This window comes from Zeugodacus cucurbitae, chromosome 3 (assembly GCF_028554725.1).
Source record: "Zeugodacus cucurbitae isolate PBARC_wt_2022May chromosome 3, idZeuCucr1.2, whole genome shotgun sequence".
NCBI lineage: Eukaryota > Metazoa > Arthropoda > Insecta > Diptera > Tephritidae > Zeugodacus > Zeugodacus cucurbitae.
In genome coordinates this window covers 1,187,553-1,212,281 of record NC_071668.1, presented here as the reverse complement: position 1 = coordinate 1,212,281, position 24,729 = coordinate 1,187,553, and the positions used below count along the sequence as shown (strand labels likewise).

At 38.0% G+C, this 24,729-nt stretch overlaps 1 protein-coding gene across 3 annotated transcripts in view; it reads right to left on the bottom strand.

Moving 5' to 3' along the window:
- The window catches only part of LOC105209693 (protein spire), a 79,547-nt gene that overhangs the window by 4,995 nt on the left and 49,823 nt on the right, over window positions 1-24,729 (bottom strand). For all 3 annotated transcript variants that reach the window (XM_054227639.1, XM_054227638.1, XM_054227640.1), the window contains 7 exons: window positions 24,033-24,145; window positions 20,445-20,562; window positions 20,188-20,264; window positions 11,178-11,308; window positions 10,761-10,872; window positions 10,083-10,215; window positions 1,224-1,444 (listed from right to left, as the gene is read on the bottom strand). In XM_054227639.1, coding sequence (XP_054083614.1) covers window positions 1,224-1,444; window positions 10,083-10,215; window positions 10,761-10,872; window positions 11,178-11,308; window positions 20,188-20,264; window positions 20,445-20,562; window positions 24,033-24,145 — 905 coding nt within the window. The remainder of the gene's footprint in view (window positions 1-1,223; window positions 1,445-10,082; window positions 10,216-10,760; window positions 10,873-11,177; window positions 11,309-20,187; window positions 20,265-20,444; window positions 20,563-24,032; window positions 24,146-24,729) is intronic.

Below are 24,729 nucleotides of genomic sequence, written 5' to 3'. Positions count from 1 at the left end.
CGCCACATAAGCGCACAAGCAGTTGTTGCTAACTACGATTGAAGCTTAACAATCAATTTCATTTTTGAGGTTACGTTCAGTTTTGAAACATTAAAATCCATTTTTTGCCAAAATTGCCAACATTTGTAATAATATTGATTTTTTTTTCAAAATTACTGTTAAATTAAATTCTGCCTCGAATTTAGGCAAAAGTAACGTCTCCCATAATTCATTTCAAACTGTCATTGAGTATTATTTGCACCATCAATGCCAAGAGACTTTCCATTTCACCGCTTAGCATAGACATCCATTTCCTTTCATTGACATTTGATTTTTTTGTAATTTTTCTTGTTGCACTTGCCACTAACAATTTGTCCAAAGCCGCAAAGTGGTTGTCGTTGACAATTCCAACTGAAAGCGATAGCCAATTAAGCGTGAGCAGCACATTTTAGGTCATTGAAACCTACATATATATGTCTATGTTAAGTAAAAAGTTTTCTGTGAAGCAACTCAGCAACGTGTAAAGGCATTTAATGCGTTTTCTATGGTGTTTGGAGGCAAAAATAATATTCTCAGCTTTTACCTGCACATTATTGCTTTATTGAGGGGACGTTGGACTTGGATTGCAGTGAATTTTGGGTATTTCTTGGAAGATTAAGTGATGTTGATTGCTGTTTGTTGAGTTTTTTTTGGCGATTTGATTTGGGTTTGGGCAATTAGTTTACTTCCACATGTGCAGCAAATAGTATTGCGTGCAGGACCACTGGCAGGCGCACGAGGTCAACTGCAATTTAACAAAAATCAAGTCATTATGTATTTGGACACGAGTATGTGAGAACACTGCTGTTGGTGTTTAAGTGGGACAGCATTTAGCCAACCAGAAGCGCGGCAAATTATTGGGTAATTTATGTCACGAATTCATCATTCATCATTTCGCAACACTTATTCAACGTGCTTGCCTGTGCCTGTGCGTGGGAGCGCAGCCCTGCAAGTTGCAACGCCAACCGTACACCTGCGCACATGCAACCCATATGCACAACAACGCAACCCAACTGCTGGGGTTCATATGAAAATGCAAGACTTGCAGATCAAGCTGTGCCTTTCTAAACTATACAATTTCAGCGTTGCATAAGCGCCGGTCGGTTCCCGCTGCTGAAATACTATTTATTATCAAATAGCTGGTGTAGGTGTACTAACAGAACTAGCTTGTTTATGTGTATGTGTGTGTGTGTGTCTGTGTTTACCTGCAACAGTGAGAAATCCACTTTGATTAGCCGCTGCTTGGAGCGCGGCGTCAGATGCGGTTCCATGTGCTCCGTTAATTTCAATGCATTCACCGTTGCATGCGCTGGCGTTGTTGTTGCTGCTGCTGCGGCGGCTCTTAATGTTGCAGATGATGATGAATGATTCAGTGTTGTTGCTGCTGGTGTTGTTGTTGTCATTAGTTGTGTGGTTGGTGGGAGCACTGCAAAGAAAAAAGGAGAAGACAGCAAATTTAGTAACAATCGCACATTCAATAAATCGGAGAAGAAGAATATGAATGTAGATCACATATATTGCAATACAAAATTTAATTTTAATATAAAATATATATTATTGCTCCCGAACTGATCTTTAAAGAGTAGTCCCGGGCATTCCCGTCCTACTTTATGGTGCAGAAGCGTGGACGGTGTCAACATCCGATGAGACGGCACTAGGAGTTTTCGAGAGAAGAAGATTTATGGTCCCTTAAACATTGGCAACGGCGAATACCGCAGAAGATGGAATGATGAATGTTCGAATGGACCAGTACCCGCTGGTGGAAGCCGAGGAAGAGGGAGACCTCCACTCCTATGGAAGGACCAGGTGGAGAAGGACCTGTCTTCACTTGGTATTACCAATTGGCGCCAAACTGTCAAAAAAAGAGATGCGTGGCGCGCTATAACCGCGTAAGCGTTGTCTACGCCAGTCAAGTAGAAGAAGAAGTCCCGGGTTTTAAAGTACAACACAGATTTTTGTTTTCGCTCGTTCGACACCTTTGATCCCTTACAGGCAGTTGTATGATGATGTCTGATGAGATAAAATTGCATATCGTGAACTATACTAGGCGTCTTCCAAACTCATAGAACTTCAAAACACTCATCTATTTCTCAAAACAATCACAGAGCACACGCTAAAACATATTGGAGATCGAGTTCGTTCGAGATTCAAAGCCTCGGGAAGAACATTTTTAAGTATAAAGAAATAGCGTTCTAATAATGATTGTCTGTTAACAAGTTTCTTTGGACGACAAGCTACTTGCAACATCATGTGGCTTCGCGTCAAAGTCAAGTCTTTTAAAAAGCAGTACCCGTTTTAATGGCAAATGTCACACACAAAAACATAAATTTCGTAATAAAATAATGCGTGAGGCAACAAAAACAACAGTAACAACAAACAAAAAAAGCTAACAAAATACCGATTTGTTCAGTTAATTTAACTGTATATGTAACCATAATGTATTTCTGTGCCCATGAATCCAAGAAGAAGACACCATAAAATCTTGTAATACAAAAAGAAAAAAACGTTTCGAACCCGTTTAGCACAGTTTTCAAGAAGCATTTTTATTTTGTGGTCTTTTCTTTGCAGACTAATTAGCAGCACTTCCTCTATGGCCATATGCGTAAACGTAAATTGTGCCTCAAGGCGAAGAAGAAACAAGAAAGCAACAAAAGAAACTTATCTAGAGCAATAATATGAGAAGCGACAATGGACACACATTCGTGCAACATTTGAAACGCATAATACAAAGTTGGCACAGACATTTCACGGACAGATAGTGATCACAAGACAGGCGAATATAAGAAAAAAAATCGTAAAATTTAAGAATTTTTGTCGGCGCCTAATTAAAGAGTTCGAATAGCTCACAGGTATGTATGTAAGTGTTTATCAGTATTTGTCAAGAAGTGAATAACCCACATTAATTAAAAATCAATACGCATTCTGAGCGTCTATGAACTATCCAACGACAGACAGAAAATCAAGAAATATATATGAAAGCATACAAACACACTCAGGAAGCATGAAATTCAACAAAAAAACTGTCAATTGAAAAATTCTCGAAAAAAAGTTATTGAGGCGCTGTGCCGTTGCACTTACGCGCGAATTACTTAAAATGCCTCGGTGCTTGCAGCGCACAGTTTAAGCGCTTAAAAGCTTACACGAGTACAATGCGGTAACATGAAATTTTAATGATTTGGACTAACACTTTGCCCAGAGGCATTCGCAACACGCTTTCGAACAAAGCGGCATGCCGCACTGCATAGCGGAGAGCGAAAGGGGGCTGAAAGTGGAAAGCGCTTTTCATAGTAAAAAGCATATTCACCTAGTTATATATACATATATATCTATATATATGTATATACTTATGGCCACAGTTTAGTGTTGAAGAACTGAGTGCGCACTTCCAGCGTGCCACACACACAGCCGTTCAGTCGTATGTAGAGTAGAGGTGTGTTAGTTGATTTGGCCCCATGCCATGGAAACCAAGAATATGGGTCACATGGACTTGCTACATTCATAACTATTGTTCTATGCTCGAAAGGACATATTTACCCGAGTATCCACCATTTACTCCAGCATATAATGTATAAGTATATATGTAGGTAAAGCCTGTTGTAAGTGAATCGAAAATATAACGGAGCGAAGGCTGCAAACGGACGCATTGACGGCACGCAATCCTTTGCAGGTTGCACGTTGCATGCCACACCGTGCAGGCTTAAGAAATCGACAACTTGGAAGATTACGCTACAGAGGACTCAGCGCTCAAAATCCAACAATAAAATAAATATTTAAGAAAATAAGAAAGTCGCTCAACTGTTTGGCAGGATTGAAAGAAGTGCATTGCCCCAGTTATTGCTAGCTAGGTACTGAGTATTGCAGTACTCTCAACTAAAAGGCAACAGCCAACAAACAGGTCACTTAGCGTATATTGCGCCTGCATTCGGCCCTAAGCCGCCTTACCTGAGCGGGGCTTTGGCGTTGGCGGATTACCGCGCGGCGCTGCTCGAGGCGGAGGCGGCTGCGGATCGTCCGACTCATGCTGTTGTTGCTGTCGTTTTTGCGCTTCTTGCGCGCTGACACCACCGCAATACAAAGCGTCGCTGGCCACATCCACGGCCTCCACCTCCTTGGCTTCCGTTGCCGAGTGGTTTAAGTCTGCGCCAGACGTTGAAGCGGACATGGCGTTTGTGTTGTTGGGCACAACAAAGCCGCTGGTTGTTGTCATCTTTGTTGTTTTGTTGCTGTTACTTTTGTGCGTTGCTGCTTTTGTTGTTGTTGTTGTGCTGTTGCTGCTGCTTGGTTTGTTGTGCTTCGATTGCAAGCTTTTTGGTTTTGTTTGTTGATGTTGTTGTTGTTGTTGTTGTTGCTGCTGCTGATGCTGCTTTTTGACATTTGGCACTTTAGCACTCATTGGAAATGGAACACATTTAATTACTTGATTTATTGCACTTGTTGTGGACACCGTTAGAAGAACACTTCTCCACTCGTTTTAATTTGCACTTGACTTAGATGAAGGTTTTCTTCATTACTTTACTGTAAATTTCATTATTTCTTATTGCACCGTTATTATATTTTAGCATTTTTCCTTCCGCTCAGTTATCGAGCCACAACTCAAAGTCGTCCTTTCACTGCTAATTTTAAACGAGTATTAATCGCTTCATCACAGGTTCGTGCGCCTCGTCGTCACTTTTCGCTGTGTCACACTGGGGTGTTTCACTCTCACAACATTCCATCGGCTTGTTTGTGGCGCGGAGGACGCACAAGCTTCCCTTACGCGCTCACAGCCGTTTTTGTGGCACTCGCGAGCACGAGCGCTTGCCGTTTGCTATCGATCCAAAGCTGAAACACAACACAAGGGTGGAAGGGGCGTTGAGCGACGTCGCGTATGCAAGAAGTGAACAAGCGAAGGATACAACAATTTCGTGTTGCAGAGCTGAGTCGGGAGTGGAGGCGCCGCGTGGGAGGAATGCCGTCTGCTTTATGAGCTACTCGTATGAGCATTAAGAGTTGTGATTAAGTTAAGAGTTGTGGCAATAATAATGCACAACAACACAATGATGATAACAGTAAGTGGTTGTAGTAAACAAATTGCCACGAGTTGACGAGAATGTCACAACGAAGGATGCTAAAACGCATTCGTGTGTACCGAGTGTGTGTTTGTGCGAATGAATGCAGCTCGAGTGCAACACAGCGAACGGCGAACAGAGTGAAAGCACTTGAAGGCAAGAATACGGTAATTTATGATGAAACTTTCACTGAAAAGGCGCTTAGCTTGGCTGTGTGGTAATTGTATTTACTATTTTTCATGGTGCATAGTTTAAGGCGCACAAACCATTTCTTTTGTTTTGGGATTATGAAACACGGAATAATTGCTTTTTATTCACAAATATAGCAAACTGAATAGCAAACGAGTCATTCTTAGAGAATTTCCATCCACTTGTGCTGCTATTATTAAGTCTCTTATTATTATTATGTAGTTAAACCCTTTAGGAATAATTTAGATTTAATATGTCGAGGTAAATGAGTACGGCACATTCAAAGGCCTTAAGTTATTTTTAATCACTTTGTGCACTTCGAACACCCACAAATTGCATTCAACTGCTGCAACAAAAAACAGTTAGAAGTCGCCTCATTTGCTTAACTCACTACCGAGCGCTGCGATTATGGCATGCCATATGCAGGGAGCGCAACCTTTGTTGTTGAGTGCGTTGTGCTGTCATTAAGGTCATTTTCGCAATGAAAAAAATCTATTTTTATTTATAAATTATGAGAAGACCTTTAGAAGTGTCCTTTCCTCCCACTGGACGCGTTATTCCTCATTTATGTGAGTGTAATACGCATCGGTAGAGATACGAGTATTACGATTTACCTCACTTCCGCTCATCTCCCGCGAGACATTTAATGTTGACCATCACTTGCCACACTCACCACACCACTCGGTGACGCACTCCCTCATATGCAGCAATTTATGTATTTATTACTACTAAATTATAGGCTTATTGCATATATTGTGCATTCCCCCAGCGCACACAAAATATATCCCGTTAGCAGTAGCACTACGCGTAACGTTACTATATATTTTGTTGATATTTTCTATTCGCCACTCGCTATCGCGTTAATCACGTTTCCGTTTCGCACACCATTTCGCAGAAAGCCCGACACCAAACTGAAAATCGAGTTCGTGCTGCAGCCAAGCAAAAGCCATTGGCAGCAACTTGCCACTGTCTTTTGTTGCTGTTCCATTTCCAGCTTGTTGTCGCTTACGCTCACCATGAGCTGCTTGGTGCTGGTGGTGGTTGTTAATCGCTCTCTCTAATGTTGTTGGTTGTGCTTTAGGCAAAATTAACACAATAGCCATTAAAGCAGGGGCTGGGTCACTACTAACTTATAGGCATAAATACTTTTGAAAAACCCTTGCTATTATGACTTCAGAGATAGGATCTACAGGAAGTTATGCGATTACAATTATTGAAGGGCTTTTAGTTTTTCTAAGATTTAAAATTAAAACTTCACTGATAATGCTAAGGAACAATTACCTCTCTTGATATCTCTTTGTGGAGTAGTCAAATGTATGGCAAACTACAAAACAACTACTGGGTTTTGAGCATAAAACGCCACTTCGTTTCAACATTTATTCCGCAAGCGCGCTGCTTCTACTCAAATAAGTCTCACCGAAAGCTTAGTAGTAGGGGTTGCGAAGTCTCAACTATTCCTAGAGTGTGGCATGCAACACGGAGCTTAATGTTGACGTCACATTTCAAAGCTTCACCAGAAAATGCAAATGCATTTACTGAAGCTGAAGCGATTTATGTAGGTGAGCGCACTCGTGACGTCAGCGATAAAGTGATAATTGATACGGTTGCAGGCGGTAAGTGTGCGCACATATGTGTGGCACTTATGTAAACTTAGTTTTTACTATATTTGTGATGCATGCAAATGGTGTATGAGTGCAGACTGGGGAAGTGACAACATGCAGTGAGTGTGTTAATTGCATTTGGTAAACAGATGTTTATTTGATTGTGCAATCATAATGTAGATGATTGAACAATCACAATTAATTACTTTTTAGTTATTAAAAATTACAATTAATGCAATTAAAAACTTCCTCAGCTATGCATTTCCTACTATTTTTCCACCGTCTCTTTGAAAGGACTTTACCATGCTATGCGGACAGATTTTTTAGAAAATAAAGCAAAGATGAAATTATAGACATAAATAAAGCTTTTCATATTATTATATAATTTTTTCTTATAAATGCTTCAAAAGGAAGGAAAGCAATATTTGTTGATCCAATATCTTTAAGGCAGTAGTCTGCTTTACAGGCTTCAAAAAATCGATTTTTTTGTTTTGTTTTAAATCTCTCCCAAAACTATCCAAGAATATGTCTTTAAAATTCCAGAGGCCAATTCGACAAAAACCAAAGTGATCTAGCTTCAGTATTAAATTATCTTCTATTTGAACTAAAAAAGTTGGACAAGAGTATTATTTAGACTACTTGTTTTGCAACTTAAAATAATTTTTTTTTTCCTTAAAAAGTGAATTTTTTTTTCAAACTTCGAATAAATTTGGAATTTTATAACTTCTTCGGTATTTTTTTAGTTCATAAAAAAAATAAACTTATAAAAATTAAAAAAAAAAATTGATTCGACTGTTTCAGATGCATCGCACGACCTCCATCACCGGCGCTCCAGAAAAATTCTTACAACTTTGAAAAAATTTCAATATTTGTTAATAATAAATATTGTTTTTTAAGCCTTAAATATAGTACACTATCGTCTTAAAATTCCGTTTACCGCTATCATTTCCTTCGCTTTAAAAAAAAATTGCTAAAAAAACGTTTTTTCGGCTTCTAAAGCAGACTACTGCCTTAAGTGATGCCTCCAAGTGTGACATTAGAGTACTTTCTTAAACTTGTACTTTTATCGAAAATTATGAGTTTGGTTTGAAAATTTTCGGTCAGTTGTTTCGGCCAGAGAAGCGTGTCGCGCAGCAACATGCTTTCCATATACATACATACTTTGCGTATATGCATGTACATATGTAAATCTGCATGTCATCGAAGGTATTTAATTGGTTTTAAGAAAAACTAAAAAAAAGAAGACCGAAAACGTGTTGTCAGAGTTCAAATGATTAAATTTTATGGATGAATTTGAAACATTCAGCGCAGTCATAACGGAAAATCAGTCAGTACATCAAAAAATAATTGCTGTTAAAATTTTAGCTGCCTGAAATAATTATTACTTTTGTAAAGCCGTAGTTTTATATAACATTGCTGCGCTTTTTTATTATAGTATTTTTTCGAAATTGATTTTTTCATAGAAAATTTGAGAATCTTTATTTTATCACTTTCAACCAAAAAATGTATTGCTAATTTTTTTTGAATAATTTTTAAATTGTTAATTTTTGAATTGTTGGTTAATGAAGTTAAAAAAATTACACGTAAACAATACAATCCTTAGAGTTGGTCTAACACAAGTACTGTTTCAAGCTTACTAACAATCAGAGTAAATATTACAAGAATTTTGAAGATAAATAGAAGAATAATATTGTTTTCATAAACAACACACTCCAACAAAATATTTGTTTATCCAAAGTATTTTATATTTTTATTTATTTAATTTTATTTTATTTAAATGCCACACACATAAAGACACACTCACCAGAAGCTAAATACTCCCAAAAAAATGAAACTCTACAAACGCGGAAAAGCTGAATGTTCAGCAAAACACCGTTGTTTCCTTTGTGGTTAACGGTTGGTAAGTGACAAGTTGTTATCAGAAATCAAACGATTGTTAAGCAAATTGTTTTGCAACTAAATACATATACACACTAAAAGCAATTTGTTGTTGTGAAAACAGCAAAAATAGCAGCACAGAGCTTTTGAAAGCTTCGCTTGTAAACTTTTATGCAACTGAAGTTGTTGCTGTGCAGAGACAAGGAAATTAAAAAAAAACACGCACACATATACATAAATGCATGCGTAGTATAACCAATTGCAACGCGCCTAAAAGTATGCAACGAAATATAGGCAAAGAGTTTACAATATCTATATCGTTGTTGCCACACGTTTTTCGCATGACTTACAAGTAGCAGAACTTACATTGCTACGCTAACAAAAATGGTTTTCGTTTCAATTTAAATTCGTTCAAAAAACCTATTTTTGCTGCAGAAAAGACACATAACTAAAAAAAAATAATTTAAACTCTTCTAAGATTTGCTGCAATTTCCAGCGATTTAAATTTTTGAACGAATGCAAATTTTTGTCAATTCCTTAAGCATTCTCACCAACAGCGCTAGCCAACAGTAAATCCTTCACTTGCCACACTGTTTTTGTCAGCTGACAAATCGCACAACAGCGCCAATTCGGTGATCAAAGCGGCGCGCGCTACACGCCACTTTGCAATTCTAAATCATGCTAAACATTGCCCAAGTTTGGTGCCGCCAAACGTGCCACTTTGTGGCAGCAACAGCAGTGGTCAGCAGCCAGCGCACGCAAACTTATGTAGAAATCGCTTTGCTGTTGCAACCACAGTGCGGTATTCAATAGAACAGAATGGTATGGTGGTGCAGGTTGACATGCGCCGTGATGCTACGCAAGCGATCGACCGCAACCGCATTGAATTGCCACAAGAACAAACTGAAAGCGCAGCGCCGGACAAACAAGCGATTTGTAGTAGCGAGTAGTCAAATGCAATTCAAATTGCTTGCAACAAAGCTCTGGTGAGCCTCGAGCGGCGCGCTATGAAGCCGAGTGCAGTTGGAGGCTTGTTCGAGGCAATCAGGCTTCAGCTGTCGGCAAGTGGCATATTTTATGCGGCTTGAATGTGTCTTATATTGTTTTCTCTTCAAGTCACCTTCAAGCTAAAATTAGAATATTTAAGCGAATGACGATCTTCCTTAGTTCAAAAAAGCATTCAAAACCCTTTTAGCACATAGTCAGTCTTTATCAGTGGAAGTGGTCGAATTCCGTGTCAGTTGCTTTGTTATGAAGTCTTTTGTAAAGTCAGTGTATTTTAAGGTTCAACATAGTTAGTAATACAGTGGAGATATATCTGGCATTAAGTAATTTGATTTTGACTTACATCGATCCTTGAGTCGGGGCGGTGTTGGCGGTTGTATGTGCTTCAGTGTTTGTCCCTTTCGTATCGAGTCCATGAGTTGTTCGCGCGGCGATGGTGTGCGTTTAATGGGTGGCGGTAGTTTACGTTCGGACGCCTGCAATTACAACAAAAAAGGTCAGAAGGGATCGAAAAAAAAGCATTCGCTCATAACTTAGATAGAATGGTATAAAATATATGAAATTGATTTATTAAAAATATTTGAAATGAAATTAATTAATTTGGCTTTTGCGCGTATATTTTGGCATTCGTTCAATGAAAGCTCTGCAAATGCGGCGAAATGCGCCTTTTCACCGTTAGTTAGTAGTTAGCCTTTGCAGGAAAGTGCCCCTCTCATATTAACTTGCAGTTACTCTTTCACCAGTGCGATTATTGGCAATTACCGCAGGAAAGTGCAATGAAAATTGCCCACTTAACACTTTTCCGAAAATCAACAACAACAATGCTGAACCAAAGCAAAGAAAATGGCAAACTTTTCCAATTCCAAAGCAAATAGCGTTGATAAAACCAATAACCTCCTAAAACCACAACTGTGCTAAAATGAGCAGTGAAATTGTGCAAGCGCATCAGATGATCATCATGATCCAGAGAGGCAGGGAGGAGTACAGGCGGTTGTATATGTTTGAGTGTGGTTGGACATACCTTTTTGAGTGGCGGCCGTGACCTGATGAACTCCAATATCATGGCGTGGGCATCTTTCTTCACGCGTGGCGGAATATCACCGTTCACCATCACTTTGCGCAGCTGGTACTTTCTATGGATGAGAGAAAGACATACATATACAGTTATTATTATATATAAATCAAATATTAAAAGACTAAGCTAAAGCTAATGAATTGATCATTATAAAGCGGCAATTGTATGCAGAGAAAGTCTTGACAATGAGAGAGAGAGAGGAGGGACCTAAGTTAGAGTTAGGAGGAAATGTAGATATCGATAGAATATGAGATGTTATAAAATATGAGAATATAATTTTTTTTAACAAAAAGTACGTTTAATTAAAAAATATCACATAATTTCTCTCTCTCTCACTCTCTCTCTGTATTTAGCAGAACTTACTTGGTTCGTATATCCTCCATGAGTATCTCATACGGTGTCAACTCGTACTCGATGGGTGTGCGCGAATAATTGTTCTTCTTCAGACGTACACCGCGCCGCAGCTCATCGATCACCTGGACCCAGAAGCGTGCCTGGAAATTAAAGAAGCATTGATAAGAAAAAAAATTGGTAAAAGTCTATAGCCTATATAAGAGATATGTATTAAGTAGAGTAGTAAAAAATCTCATGCAGGAAGAATTTTAATAAAATCACTTTTTTACTTTTTTAATAATCTAACTATCGAAGGTAAAAAGAAAATTAGTGGTTTTGGATAAAAAAAAAATCATAAAAAGTGAGAATCTTATATTAAAAAGTGTTCGGATTCAGATTTTATAGAACTTAAAATGAATAAAAGATTTGGCGCTAAACTTCCAAGTATAAAATCTTCAATAACTCATAATCTCCGATTTTCAAATTTTACGTGCATATTTTTAATAACAATTTTGTGGGTTCTTTCATGCAGTATAATATTCTTTTTTTTATTAATCTTTATAAGAATATAAAAGGACAAACGAAATGGAACAGCACATACTTGCAGGGCTCTCCAAATTTCCAGTTCATGCTTTAATTTCAAGAAGAGGGAAAAATATTTTCAATTACTTCGTAATCATTTTTTAAAATTATGAGAATCTCGATATCACTTGTCTTATGAACGCAATCACTATGATAAACATTGAATTTCAACAATGTACATACATAAATAATTTATATATATACAGTAAGATCGAGAAATCAAAGGTTAGATAATCACATAAACACTGATAAATCCAAACAATTTTCGACAGAAGCAAGAACTTAGATAAACAGACGGCGCGTCTGCGGGATCAAAGAATATTGTTGCAACAAAAACATTTGCAACATCAAGAGTGGTGAACGGCGAATTGCAAAGCATATTCGATTTGCCGTTATAAACATCGGCTGCGTTGTAAACAGTTGCACATGAAATCGGAAGAAAGGCAAAAGAAACACGATAATTGCATAATTTTGCACTTGCAGCATTGAACTTTACTGCCGAAGCGTTCCCCAACAGACAGACCCGAAGCGGCAATTATCGTAACTCAGCGCGCAGCCCACAATCGCCAGCTATGTGGCCGCTATACACTCTTCTCGCGGGCTTCTTTGCTGTTTGTTGGCTTTAACGTTTCGCTGCCGCCATTGAAATTTAAGAAATCGCCGCAGCAATTGCCGCCGAATAAATGAAATTGAAATCGCCACATTAATTAATGTCACGTAAACACACAAACGCACGGCACACGCCTACTTTTTGCGCCGCAACGTGCAGGAGTCGCGCACCCAAACGACGCACTGCCGCACAGCCGCCGCGTGGCCCGCACAGTTGCTTTGACATTTCGACTTTCACTTGCAACACGCTGATTATTGTGTGCTGCTGCTGCTGCAAGTGCGATCAATGTCGTTGCGACTGTCAGGCGTGTTGTTGTTTTGCATTTTATTTGCTCGCGGCATTGTTTGCATTGCTGCCGCGCTCGCACGCAGATCCTTTCATTGGTGATAAATTTATGAAAAATTGTGCTGTCTTGCATTTTTTCACTTTTGCTTATTTATTTGCGTGTTTCTTTTTCTTTTTGTTTTTTTTTTTTTAACGCCACGCGGCCTTAAAGCAACGCGCTGTGGTGGCGTATTATGACCGCGGGCGAGAGCGAAAAATTTATGCTTGCTTGCAATTAATAAAACGTTGCAACATATGGTCTCGCTTTGCATTGCATTTCGGTGAATTATTAATGATCTCGCCTTGTTGTAGGAGACAAGTAAACAATTTTCATATCAAAAGAGTGTAAATATCACATTGATATATGTCACGGATTCACAAAACCAACTTTTACGATGGCGCTCGTGGTCGCTCACGGATTAAGTTGGATACTACAAAACGAATAACGCGATATTTTATATAAAAATAAGTATTATATATCATTCCACAAGGACATCTTGCAAAAACATCACATTTTTCGCTCTTGTACAGAACCGAGATCCATAAATAAAATATGATTCCAAGGTAAGGTTTAGTAGCGCTAAGCCAAAATCTATTTTTAACTCCATTGCAATTGAAAAATCTGTAATATTAGCAACCGCACTTAAATATTTTCCAACACATTCTATTAAACCGCTCTCGGTGAAGCCTCATGTGCCGTTGCATTTCAAGTCACCGATTTGTCATCGCCTCCGTCAGCAGCGAAACAATTGCATAAATTTTCACCCTTTTTTGGTGACCGTTAACAACTGGCAGGTGTTTATTTATTATTAACTTTGGTATTTTCGTCGTTGCGGCAATGAGTTCGAAGTTAAAGCGGAGGGACAGAGAGGTGTGCGTGCGATCGGTTTAATTTTCCTGACGCGCGTTCGTTCCAATTTCTCGTTTGTTGTTTGTTTTTGTTATTATAATTATTTCAACTGCATATTGCGGCGTAATTTGCATAATTCTTATGTAACACCAAAGTGTCAAAAAATTCGATTGAACCCGCTGCTGGCGACAAACGACTTACAAGCGACCGCCGAGGCGGGTGTGTGTGTGGTCAACGATTGCGTAGGTGTTTTGAAGTCCGATTTCATAACGGCATTCCTTTGAGTGACATTTGTGTTGATTTCTTTGATTATTCGAGTTTTATAAATACGGGAATACGGTTTTGAAATGTCAGTTGATGATGGACAGCAGCTATGCCTTAGACACTGTATAAAACATTGATTTTTTTAATTTTTCAGTTGTAATAGATTGTAAATTGATAAAATAGATAATATTTATGCTGCCACAACAGAGACCTTTCCTCTCTCAACAAAGTTCAAGAGTTCATTAGTCAAAAAAAGAATCTCCAAATACTTCGTTACAACTGTACTGCCGTTAATATCTCTGTGCCGCATGGTTGCCACTGATAAAAGACATCAAAATGTGCGTGAAGCGATTACGACAATCAACAACTCAAAGCAATGCAGATTGCATGGTAACAGCCAAATGCAGTGTTGCTCTTCTTTTTGTTGTTGGTTTGCTGCTTTTTGTTGCCGAACCAGACGTTGTACTCGCCGCAGCGGCATGATGCAATGCAATTAAATGATGATTTAACATGGCAGCCGACAACATTTAACGAACCAAATCTGCCAAAATGTGAAAATATGTAAAACAGCGGGCGAGAGACAATAACAACAACAATAGTGCTTGAGAGGTGCATATGTACAACAAGTTGTATTAGCATAAATAACAGCATAATATTATATGTTCAGCTTGTTGACTTGTTCCTACTTTTGTTGTTGTTGTTGTTGTTGCTATTGTTAGTTTTGATGTTTATGCTGTTATGTTGTTTATTGAAAACAGAAAATGAATGAAAAGGTTCAAAGCAGCGGCAATTTTGCAATAACTGTGCATTTATTGCAGCTAGCTGCATCACAACAAAAACAACAAGCAAAGTACCGTATTGTGTGTAATACAGGCGAAATTGTAGTAATACGCACCGTAGAAATGAGCACGAAAATAGCGCAAATTGTTCCAATAAATTGGGACAACAACCAACAACAAAGAATTACAGCTTCCGCAAACTGAAAATCTGCATAACAACATGTAGGCAACCGACAACCGGCAGCCATGCATATGCAACAAGCAAATTTCTTGCACTCTATGTCTCTCTATGGACAACAAAACACACTATCTGTGGCGGGCGGGTCGTAATCGTTGATATTTACTAACTTGTATTTGATTGAAAATTTGAAAAAGAAAACATTGTTGTAATTGGGCTGAGGCTTAACGAGTGTTCCGCCATCAAAATCGCTGCAAACGAGTTGTTGTAAATTGTTGCTGTAATGCAGGTACCGTGACGGAAAGACATTACAGCACAAAATGGTTTACGGTCGCACCTTGGTCCACCCGCCTCCACCGGAAGGTGTTCGATTTGGTACGTTCATAGCGGCATTAGACAAATAGTGGTTGGTTAAAGACACAATAGTGACAAAAAAACAACAACCTACCATACAGTAGCAGCAGTTTTTAGTTTTTGTGTTAGCGTGAATGATTTCAACACATTACAACGCTTCGTTGGTTGGCCGCTTGACTGCTTAACTGAGTGACTAACTGATGGGCTGCCTGCTTGACTGAGCGCCACCCAGCGCAGCATGACGGCTGTCGCAAAACACCAAATCTTCAAATGAAATTGTTTCTGGATCTGTTTCGCGTTACTTGGTCACCACCGCATGACGAAAGACGGGTATCGATAGTTAGCAAGGTAAAGAGTTGAAAGAGCTATAATAATGTGCAAAATGCAAAAATTTTAGAAAATTAGTTGTTTCAGCTCACCAAATCTACTGCCAACCTTATCCTTAAATTTTATTAGTTTACAAATGCATTGATTGTTGCATTTATTGTATGCTTTATAGCACATATTCATTCGATTTATTGTTTAAAATGATACTTGAATTAATTTATACTCTGTTAGAATAACTTAATTTCAATGTTGTCTTTACCAGCATCTTCGTTAGCACAAAGCGGAAACTAATGAAAAGAGCTGTCAATTAAACACAAAGCGGATGCTGATTAGAACAGGTGATCGACGCAACAGAGTTGCATTAGAAAAGTCTACACAAAACAACTGGCAATTAAAGTATTTTTAAGTAGATGTGCAGCAAATTTATTTTTTTTACAAAGCAAATTAATACAACAATTCCTTACTAGTTTAATAATTTAATTATTATTCCTCTGAAATCTCTTATTTTTTTTTTATATTACTTCAATTCATATTTTATTTAATTTTGGAGACTTAAAGATTTTCATAATTAACCTGTTGCAACCCTGCTACCAACTCCAATTTTCGCGCTATTGTCTTGTGTCAGTTTCCTTCCTCGCGTCAGCTGCTAAAAAATTTGCATTAAAATTGTGAATTCAGCAATTTCAAGTGAAAGATTGTTCCGAATAAGTTAATCGGTGAATAATTCGCTAAAATTGTGTGCTTTATGCTAAAATATGTAAAGATGTAATGTGCTCGGTGATTAATAGCTAAATTTGTATGAGATATACTCATATGCGGGCGTGTGTGCGGCTAAGAGATGTGCAAAAGGAGTTTCGAAGATATGGAATCAATAGCAAATCATCTGGTTGGAACTTGAAGCTGGAGTTTACTATGTTGTATATGAGGTAAGCTTTTTGCCAAAATAATATCAATTAGCTTAAGTACAATGCCAATAAAACGTGATCAAAGAGGAGGCGTCTATTGTTTAGTTTCATTTGCCTTTATATGGGATTCCTTTGCGACCGTCTTCGGTTAGTAGTAAGAGAAGCGCTTCACCGCTTTGGAAGATCTTAGCAAGATAAAAGTTTTCTTCAAAAGCGTTCAGATCTTCGTGGCCTTATATTCTCATAAAATTTGCTATTAAATGCCATGGTAAGAATCATTGTTTCCTCACATAGCAAGGGCAAATTTTACTTTTCTTAGCCGAATCAGACAGCATTTAGTTGTGGGAAGTGGACAAAAATAAGCTTTATTGTTTTCCCCAAAAAGCTCCACCACCGGATATAAACCTTAGCATAACTAAAAAAAAATTGCATTGAGTTCAGCAGTCAATGAGTCAAGGCTACAACAACGAAAGCTTAAGAAACAGTTAATGAATAAAGAATTTGAGAACCCGTTTTGCTGAATGCCATTCACAATTTGAAGGTGTAAAATTTTATAAATAGTTGATTTAATAATCGAACAATGAGCAATTGGCGCGCAATTAATTATGGCTCTTTACTTAGTGACACGTACTATATTTCAATTGTACATTATTTTATGATGTCTGTGTTTTTTCATTAAATAGATACTTTAGACTAACACAAAACATAAGCATAAACAAGGTGAGACAATGAAAACTGAGTTGCAACTCACGTTTGAGCAAATAAAAGGCGAATTTTGAATTGTCATCGAATGTTTATTATTATTTAGACGAAAAGCGAAAATACTTGAAGCAACAACTTAGTGAGCACAAATGAAGTTGGGAGTATAAATAAATACGATATATGTATACATTTACAGTCATTATGCCGCAGCAAATGACATTGGCAAGGCCGTTTAACTATAATTTACTGTGACTATTTAAAAAGATTTTGGGCGCTTGATAAGAGCCCGAAGCGCGTTCGTGTAGGAGAGCGACAATTGCTGACTACATTTGATTTTATTTGTTATGTTTTTTAAGTGACCGATATACATACATATATGTACATGACGCAATTTGTAAAAAGACACTGATAAAGGTGATTGAAGATAGCGCGTTAAGTTAAAGGAAATCACAAATAAGTGGTGAAATGATAAAGAGCACCAAATGCGAAATGAATTATGAACCGTAAAGCAGCAAACGATGAAGTTAGCGCTATATTTATAGTGAAAGAGCTTAGAATGAAACCGAATTGGACTTTGTGAAAATAATTTAAAGGAATTGCACAAAGAAGCAGGAGAATAAGTTAACAAAAAAGACTGTCAGGCGGTAGAGTTGTTTAAAAGCAACAAATTGTATTTATTGAGTGCTCCTACCTATGCTAAGCGCTAATCAGTGTTTTGGTGGTAATTCAAAGAGTAAATAGATAATTTATAAAAAAGACTGCAAGTGAGCGTTAGACTCGGAAAATCTTCAGTCTTTTTACTTTTTTTGAGTTTTTTGAATGATCGAACAACGGTTGTAATAATATGTAGTTAGCAGTATATGAGTGAAGCCGTGAATATGAGTGAAGCGTTAAATAATTAAATAAAAAATGTTACTTCAGCGTTAAAAAAAGTAAACTTTGAAGTTTAGTTTAATAAAAATAATAATAGCAAACGAGTTACATAAAAATGTATAAACATGTTTTTACATGTTTTGATATAGCGACAAATGTACATATTCGAGTATGCAGTATATATGCATCTATATATAGAAAGCAATTTCTCATTACTTGCAATAACTTCCTTTACTCCAAAAAACGTTTGATTGATCATTTCTTTGATCTTCCCGCTTTTTTTGCTTTTTTGGTGACATTGAGATTATATACATAACCGCGTACGTAAGTCCTCGCGAGGGTGTACGTAGATACATATATAAACTCGTTTATCACATTTCTAATCTCGACAATTGTCACTTGCCGTTGTTAACCAAAACGAATTGCCAACAAATTGAGTTGAAAAGAAAGCGCTTACACACATTATATAACCAAATGAGTTTTCAAGCGCTTAAACAGCGCGTTATGACCGTCACAAAATAAGCGAGGATCATTAAAGTCGGCACTAAGGCGTACACATAATTGTCGTGTGAATTGCAGGGGCACGCAGAAACACACACACACACACTCTTACGTATGTACGTAAGCAAGTACGTAAAACATGTGTTAAACACATGTTATTTGAAAAGGGCTGGCAACATTGCTGCCAAAAGCTCAACAGAATGCAATGCAATTACTTATTTTGTTGTTGTTTAAAATGAAAGCAATACACAGCTATTTCTGAATTGTTTCTAATAAAAAAATCTCGTTTTTTTCATGCTACCATTTCAATTAGAGCAGACATAATGACTCGAAGTGAATTAATTATTATTATATGTAACACATATGTGCGCCCTTTTAGCCAAAAAGCAAAATGTATTGAGGTGCGCCATTTGAATTTAATATGTGCTTGTGTGCGTGCTCTTACAAAGAGTATATTTTCATGTTGACTTTTTGAGAAAACCGTCGCAATAAATCATTGTGACACCTTACGCACCGAACAACTCGACTCTCGGCTTTGTTGAGGACTGATGAGATAACAATATTTATATATATGTATCGCATATTTGATTGGTTATATAACAGAGCAAAGTAACTCCAACACAAACGGTCTTCATTACCCATAGACCAACAAATAGCTTGCAATGGAATTAGAAACACACACCCGCTAACATTCATATATGTGATGGCAAATACAGTTTTGTTGGTTTCAGCTAATTCAATTAAAGGGCATAATCACAGCGAATTAGCCCTAAATAGCGTGCTGTGTTTAACATTAGCTCTTTTGATACATATATACACCTATATAAGATCTAATATTATTAGTAGGTGCGTAGGGTTTGTCGCTGTAAAGGGCGTGACTGTTTTCGACAGAATGTTACTGACCTATGATTGAAATCTAACACTCCTCTTATATACTTACATATACATATATTTACTAAACTCATTAAAACTTTATTTTCAATTCAAAAATGTGTTCTAAATATTTACAAGTTTCAAAAACAATGTACAAATTCTTCTAAGACAGCAGAAATAACCATTAAAATTTTCCCTGATTATACTCGGTGTGTTCAAAAAATAACGGGAATTTTAAAATTTCCAATTGTCAAAAATATTTTCTTTATGTTGATCTTACACTTATGCCCGGTTTCACAGTTCGTACTTAAGTTGTGCCCAAATAAAATCTTAGCTAAGCATTGTTGTTGACTGAGTAGTCATTTGCGTTTCACAGTTGATGCTTATTTTCTATAAAATTCTATTATGATATATGGCAGCACAATGAAAAACATTTGTTTACAAATACCATCTGACAAATTGAAATTATTGTTGATGAAAAGTAACTTTGAGACGAATAAATTTAGAATCTGGGAAATGGATGGAAACAATAAAAGGACACCGATTTTCACCGCAAGCGAGTGGGGGCACCTATTGCAACTCGCAGGAAAGCATATAACCGTCATTGAATGCAAGAAATTCCAAAAAAATTTTCAGCAAATAATTTTTATTTTATTTTTTTGACAAATAAGTAAATATTCAAAACAAAAGTCAGCTGTTACTTAAGCACTGCTTAAGTCTCCCATTTTCAGTACTTAAGCAGAACTTAAGTATGAACTGTAAAACGCAATATTTCTGTTTTATCTTAAGCACAACCTAAGCACTGACTGTGAAACCGGGCGTTAAACACCCCACAAATATGAAAAAGTTAGATTTTGGATTGACAGAAAAATATCTTCCAGCAAGCGTTCTCTATAGAACATGCCATTTAAGACTTACCCAATCGTTGAAGCCTAGTTTGGCTAACTCCTGTTTTGATGTTTGAGAACCGGCTTCTAAATGGAGATTGTCGGCACCTTTGAAAACAGAAAACAAACACAGTTCTAACAGTAAAATCTAATACATAAATATATTAAAATTATTTAAAAGTTAGAAAACGAGACTTATAAACTTTTCTGAGCTATTTATGTGACTTCACTCTAAAAATTATTCAAAAATTATTCCGTTAATGAAAATGTGAAATCACTGGCACTCACCATCGTTCAAGACCTGCTGCAGGAATATGCGCAATTCGATTGTTTCGGTGACCAGCGCACGACAGACCGCCTTGTAGTGCTCCTCAGGTACAGTGGGCTTCACGTGATTTTTGCAGGCCTTTAATAAAAAAAGCAAACACAACAATTTGATGTAAATAAGAAAGTCAATACAAATTACGGAATATTTGAGAAAAATCGATTTGTGAAATGTGAAGTGGAGCGCTAAAAACTTAAATAATTCGCATATCTCATTGTATATATGTATGTAACTGTATGTATATATGCAAGCATTGGGACCTGAGTATGTAAATAGCGATATGCAGCGGTATTGCTACACTCGAGCGACGCCGTTGACTGTCAAGTGCCAAATACTTGTTTACATTGTCGGGCGTGGTGTGTGTGTGTGATAGATAAACTTTGCAACAACAACAAGTGCAAGTGCCTGTGCACGAACAACAGACTGTTGCAAAGTTGGAAAATTTTCACGCCTCGCTGTTACTCGCTGCTAGTGCGAAAAAGCCGCAAAACGCGCCGCAACTGCGCACAATTAACAGCGAAGCGTGAAAAGGCAATGCGAAATGCCAACTATGTGTGAAAATTCATTAAAGAAAATTGTTACAGTTTTCATATTTGTTTTGTCATATATCGGATTGCCGCGCCGGCATGATTGAGTCATCGCTTGTGTCACGCCTGACCGATGCTCGGCCGCTGCACTTTATTTTCCACACAAAAAAGCGCAATTTCTTTGCAACTTTTTGCTTTGTTTCCCCTTTTCTCTTGTCTTCTTCCACTTTTTCTCTAGCTTGCTTTCGTAATTTTCCATCGATCACCTCCAGTCTCCGACAGCCTTTGATCACACATTCTAATGCGAATATCACACGCTTCAATGGCACAGCAGCGTCGCTTACCGCGCGCCGTCTCCTTTCTACGTTTGCAACGGAATTTTCACGCTTGCTGCATCGCTCGCCGCAGTCCGCACAGCCATTTGTCGCACTTGCCGAAACGGTGAACATAACAATTCTTAAGCCATTCATTTGAATGTGGAAATTATTATTAACGCTTGCGGTGAAGGTGCCGAGTTGCCGAGTTACCGAGCTGAACGCGTGCGGCGGCGGCAGCGGCGCGACTGCTAATGCCAGCGAGTGGGTTATGCAACCTTGTTTATGGTGATTTGATATCTGGGATGTAATGTTGCCGTTTTGTTATATCCGCTAGATACGCGCCACAAGCACACAAACACACAAGTGCAGTTACATAGTATTCTAGAGAGCTCATAAGCGCTCGTTAGCAGCTCGCTCAGCCAGTTGTGCAGCCGCAAAAATTGTGTTGTGGCAACGGATTATGTCTGAACTGGTTATTAATATGGCGAGTTATTAGAAGCATTGGGTATTTGAAATATTTATTACCGTTAAATTGCGAGGAAAATTAAACAACTCAGCGGTGCTATTCGCAAGCAGCGATTTAATATATAGTGTATAAATACTTATATACAAATGAGTTCCGAGTTGCTTTTGTGCTATTGATTCTAGTAAAAGCTGGTTGTGAAGCTAATAATGTAAAATTGTTGAGATTTCTAACACTCCAGCTGACACTTGACACTTGAAAAATATGAAAAATATGAAAAACTCGTCTGACCAGAAAATTTCGCCAAGAAGTGTGCCAATATTTATTTGACAGAAGTCTTCTGCTGAAAAAGCGCAGCCACTTTTCCAGTTTTCGGTTCGAGGCACCTTTCACCTTTGTCTTTCATTTGCTTGGCAATGCGCCATATAAATACTAAGAATGTATATATGTATGTATGTATGTTTGTTTGTGAACAGCTATATTGCCATAAATTCGTGCAACAATAAATATGGCAAAGCGTTGCATAGCTACCAGCGTTTTTGCATAACTTTGCCATCGCAATCGACATGCTATCACACACATACACACACATACAAATGCAGCATGTGTCCATTTCACGAGCACAAGTTTGTTGGTGGTCGTTTCTAACCGCCTTTTGTGGCATGTTGCACGTTTTCTATTACTGTTAGTCTATGAATGCATGTGCATATGGTGCACATGTTGAACGATTTGGCTCGCCGTGTGCTAAGCTTATTGCGCTGTGGCAAGTGCAGCAGCGAAACAATAACAAAAATAAGAACAATAACAATAGCAAAAGCAACAAAGCCGTCATGCCAATCGCCACTGCGCCCAGACGCCGCCAATAGCTGTGTGGTGCTCAGCTTGAGCCGTCTTTATGAGATGCCCAACCAACCAATTCACTGACGGCCATTAGAATATTGGCCGTTTGTTTATAACGCACTGACAGCTGACGTATTTTATTGACCCATTGTTGCCAGAGGCCCACACAATGCACGTGTGCGATTACGCAGCCAGTCTCTCCATGTGTGTGTGTGTGTATTAGTGCGAAAATATATGCATTACACAGCGAGCTGGCGCTTAAGACCGAGCTGTGTGGTAGGAAAAACTGTTGTTGCTACTTGTTTTTGTTGGATTTCAAATCTTTAGTAAGACTTGGAGTCCATTGCCGCTCAATTCCCACTTTAGTAGAAAAATTTAGGAATTTCTGTGTGTGACTCCGAAAGTTGCGTCCAAATGACCAAAGGGAAAGTGGATAAAAGAATAGCGCTCGGAAGTAATATTTAGTTAGGAAGCGGGGTTTGGTCCTATTTTTCGATTAATATAAAAAAAACTTACTTTCTCTAATGGCGGTTGTCCTCAACAGATTTCTCCTAAATTAGCCATTAGCCGTCCGAGACTATTTTAATTGGTAGACCCCTTCATTTGTCGCATTAACCCAAGGGTCAGACAAATATCTACATAAATATAACTAAATTATAACTAAACTCCATTTAGCCAATTTCCTAAAGTGCTGAGTCCGCTTTATTTCCCATAAAAATTTAGAGTTATGAAACAGATTTGTTGCAACACTGCCAATGCGTTTGCCAGGTAATTGGCCTAGTGGCCCTAAATGCCGTAATCTGATTGTCAATCCCTCACTGAGCATTTGTCAAAGTGAAGTAAGAAGAGAAATAAATGAAAAAAAAACAACAACAAATAATAAGTAAGCAAATTAAAGCAAACCAACGGGCACACCTTAATCCACTTCAATGGCCACTCGATCTGGAGTCAACAGCGGTCATTGCAGCATAGTCCGCGCACCGACAAGCGATTGCAACGATAACAATGGCATTAAAATATTATAACGGTCCAACAATTATGCTCGTTAAATGCAGCTTGTAATTGAATACAAGCAAATTTTGTGTCGGAAAGTGTGGGAACAAACCGAAACGAGTGAAGCGTCGATGACAGATTGCAGTGTTTAAGTCTGAGGAGTGGTGAACAATCAACATAACCAGGTGAACTGATTTGGATTATTGCAGCTCTTCAAAGAGATGGACATCAAAATATTATATATAACCGAATTAGTAACCCGTTCAGCCCAGCTACTACTTTATGGTACTTATATTTGAAGCCGACTTACGCCGTTATTGCTAGTAACCACAGATATTCATTCATAACAATAATTTGGATCTTAAAACACCTTATTCTTTATTCAATTAGGAATTAATTCGACAAACTTACCTCAAGCACATAATCAAATTCTTTGGTTTCAATCCACTTCTCATCATCGCCCTCATCATCCCAACGTTGGTGGCCCTCATCAATGCCCTCATCGATGCAGTCATCATCGTTTTCTGAAAACCAGAGAAAATTCAATTTATTTCAATTCTTAAACTCTAAAATATAACAGTTCTATATACAACATTGTGGTTGCTGAAAAAATAAAATATTTAAATATGGAGATCCAAGTCGAAAATGTGTTATTCATACGCAAAAACAAAGACAAAGGCAGTGTCTGTGGATTTCGCAATTCATTTGCAAGCCCCAACTACCCAACGTCTACTCCTCTCTGTCGCTATGACAGGCGCTGTGTGCCACTTGGCGTCGATCAAAATGAAATTCGCAAAGCAGGGCAGCAGTCACACGCGTCCTTGAAAAATCAGACCCACTACTCTTAATTCGTGGTCGGGCAACGGCTGTTGCAAATACACCGCGGTACACACAACAAACACACGGACAGACAGGAAATGTTATTCGAATTCGAAGTGAGACCGTATTACAACCCGCCGATCGGTGATCGCCAACTGCAGACCGCAGATCGCGAGTCGCAGATAACGGACAGATGGTGACATGAAGCTTGCGGTTTTCCGCAAAACCAAAATTTACACAACACCAACATGAACATACAAAATATATAAATCAAAACGCAAAAAAAAAA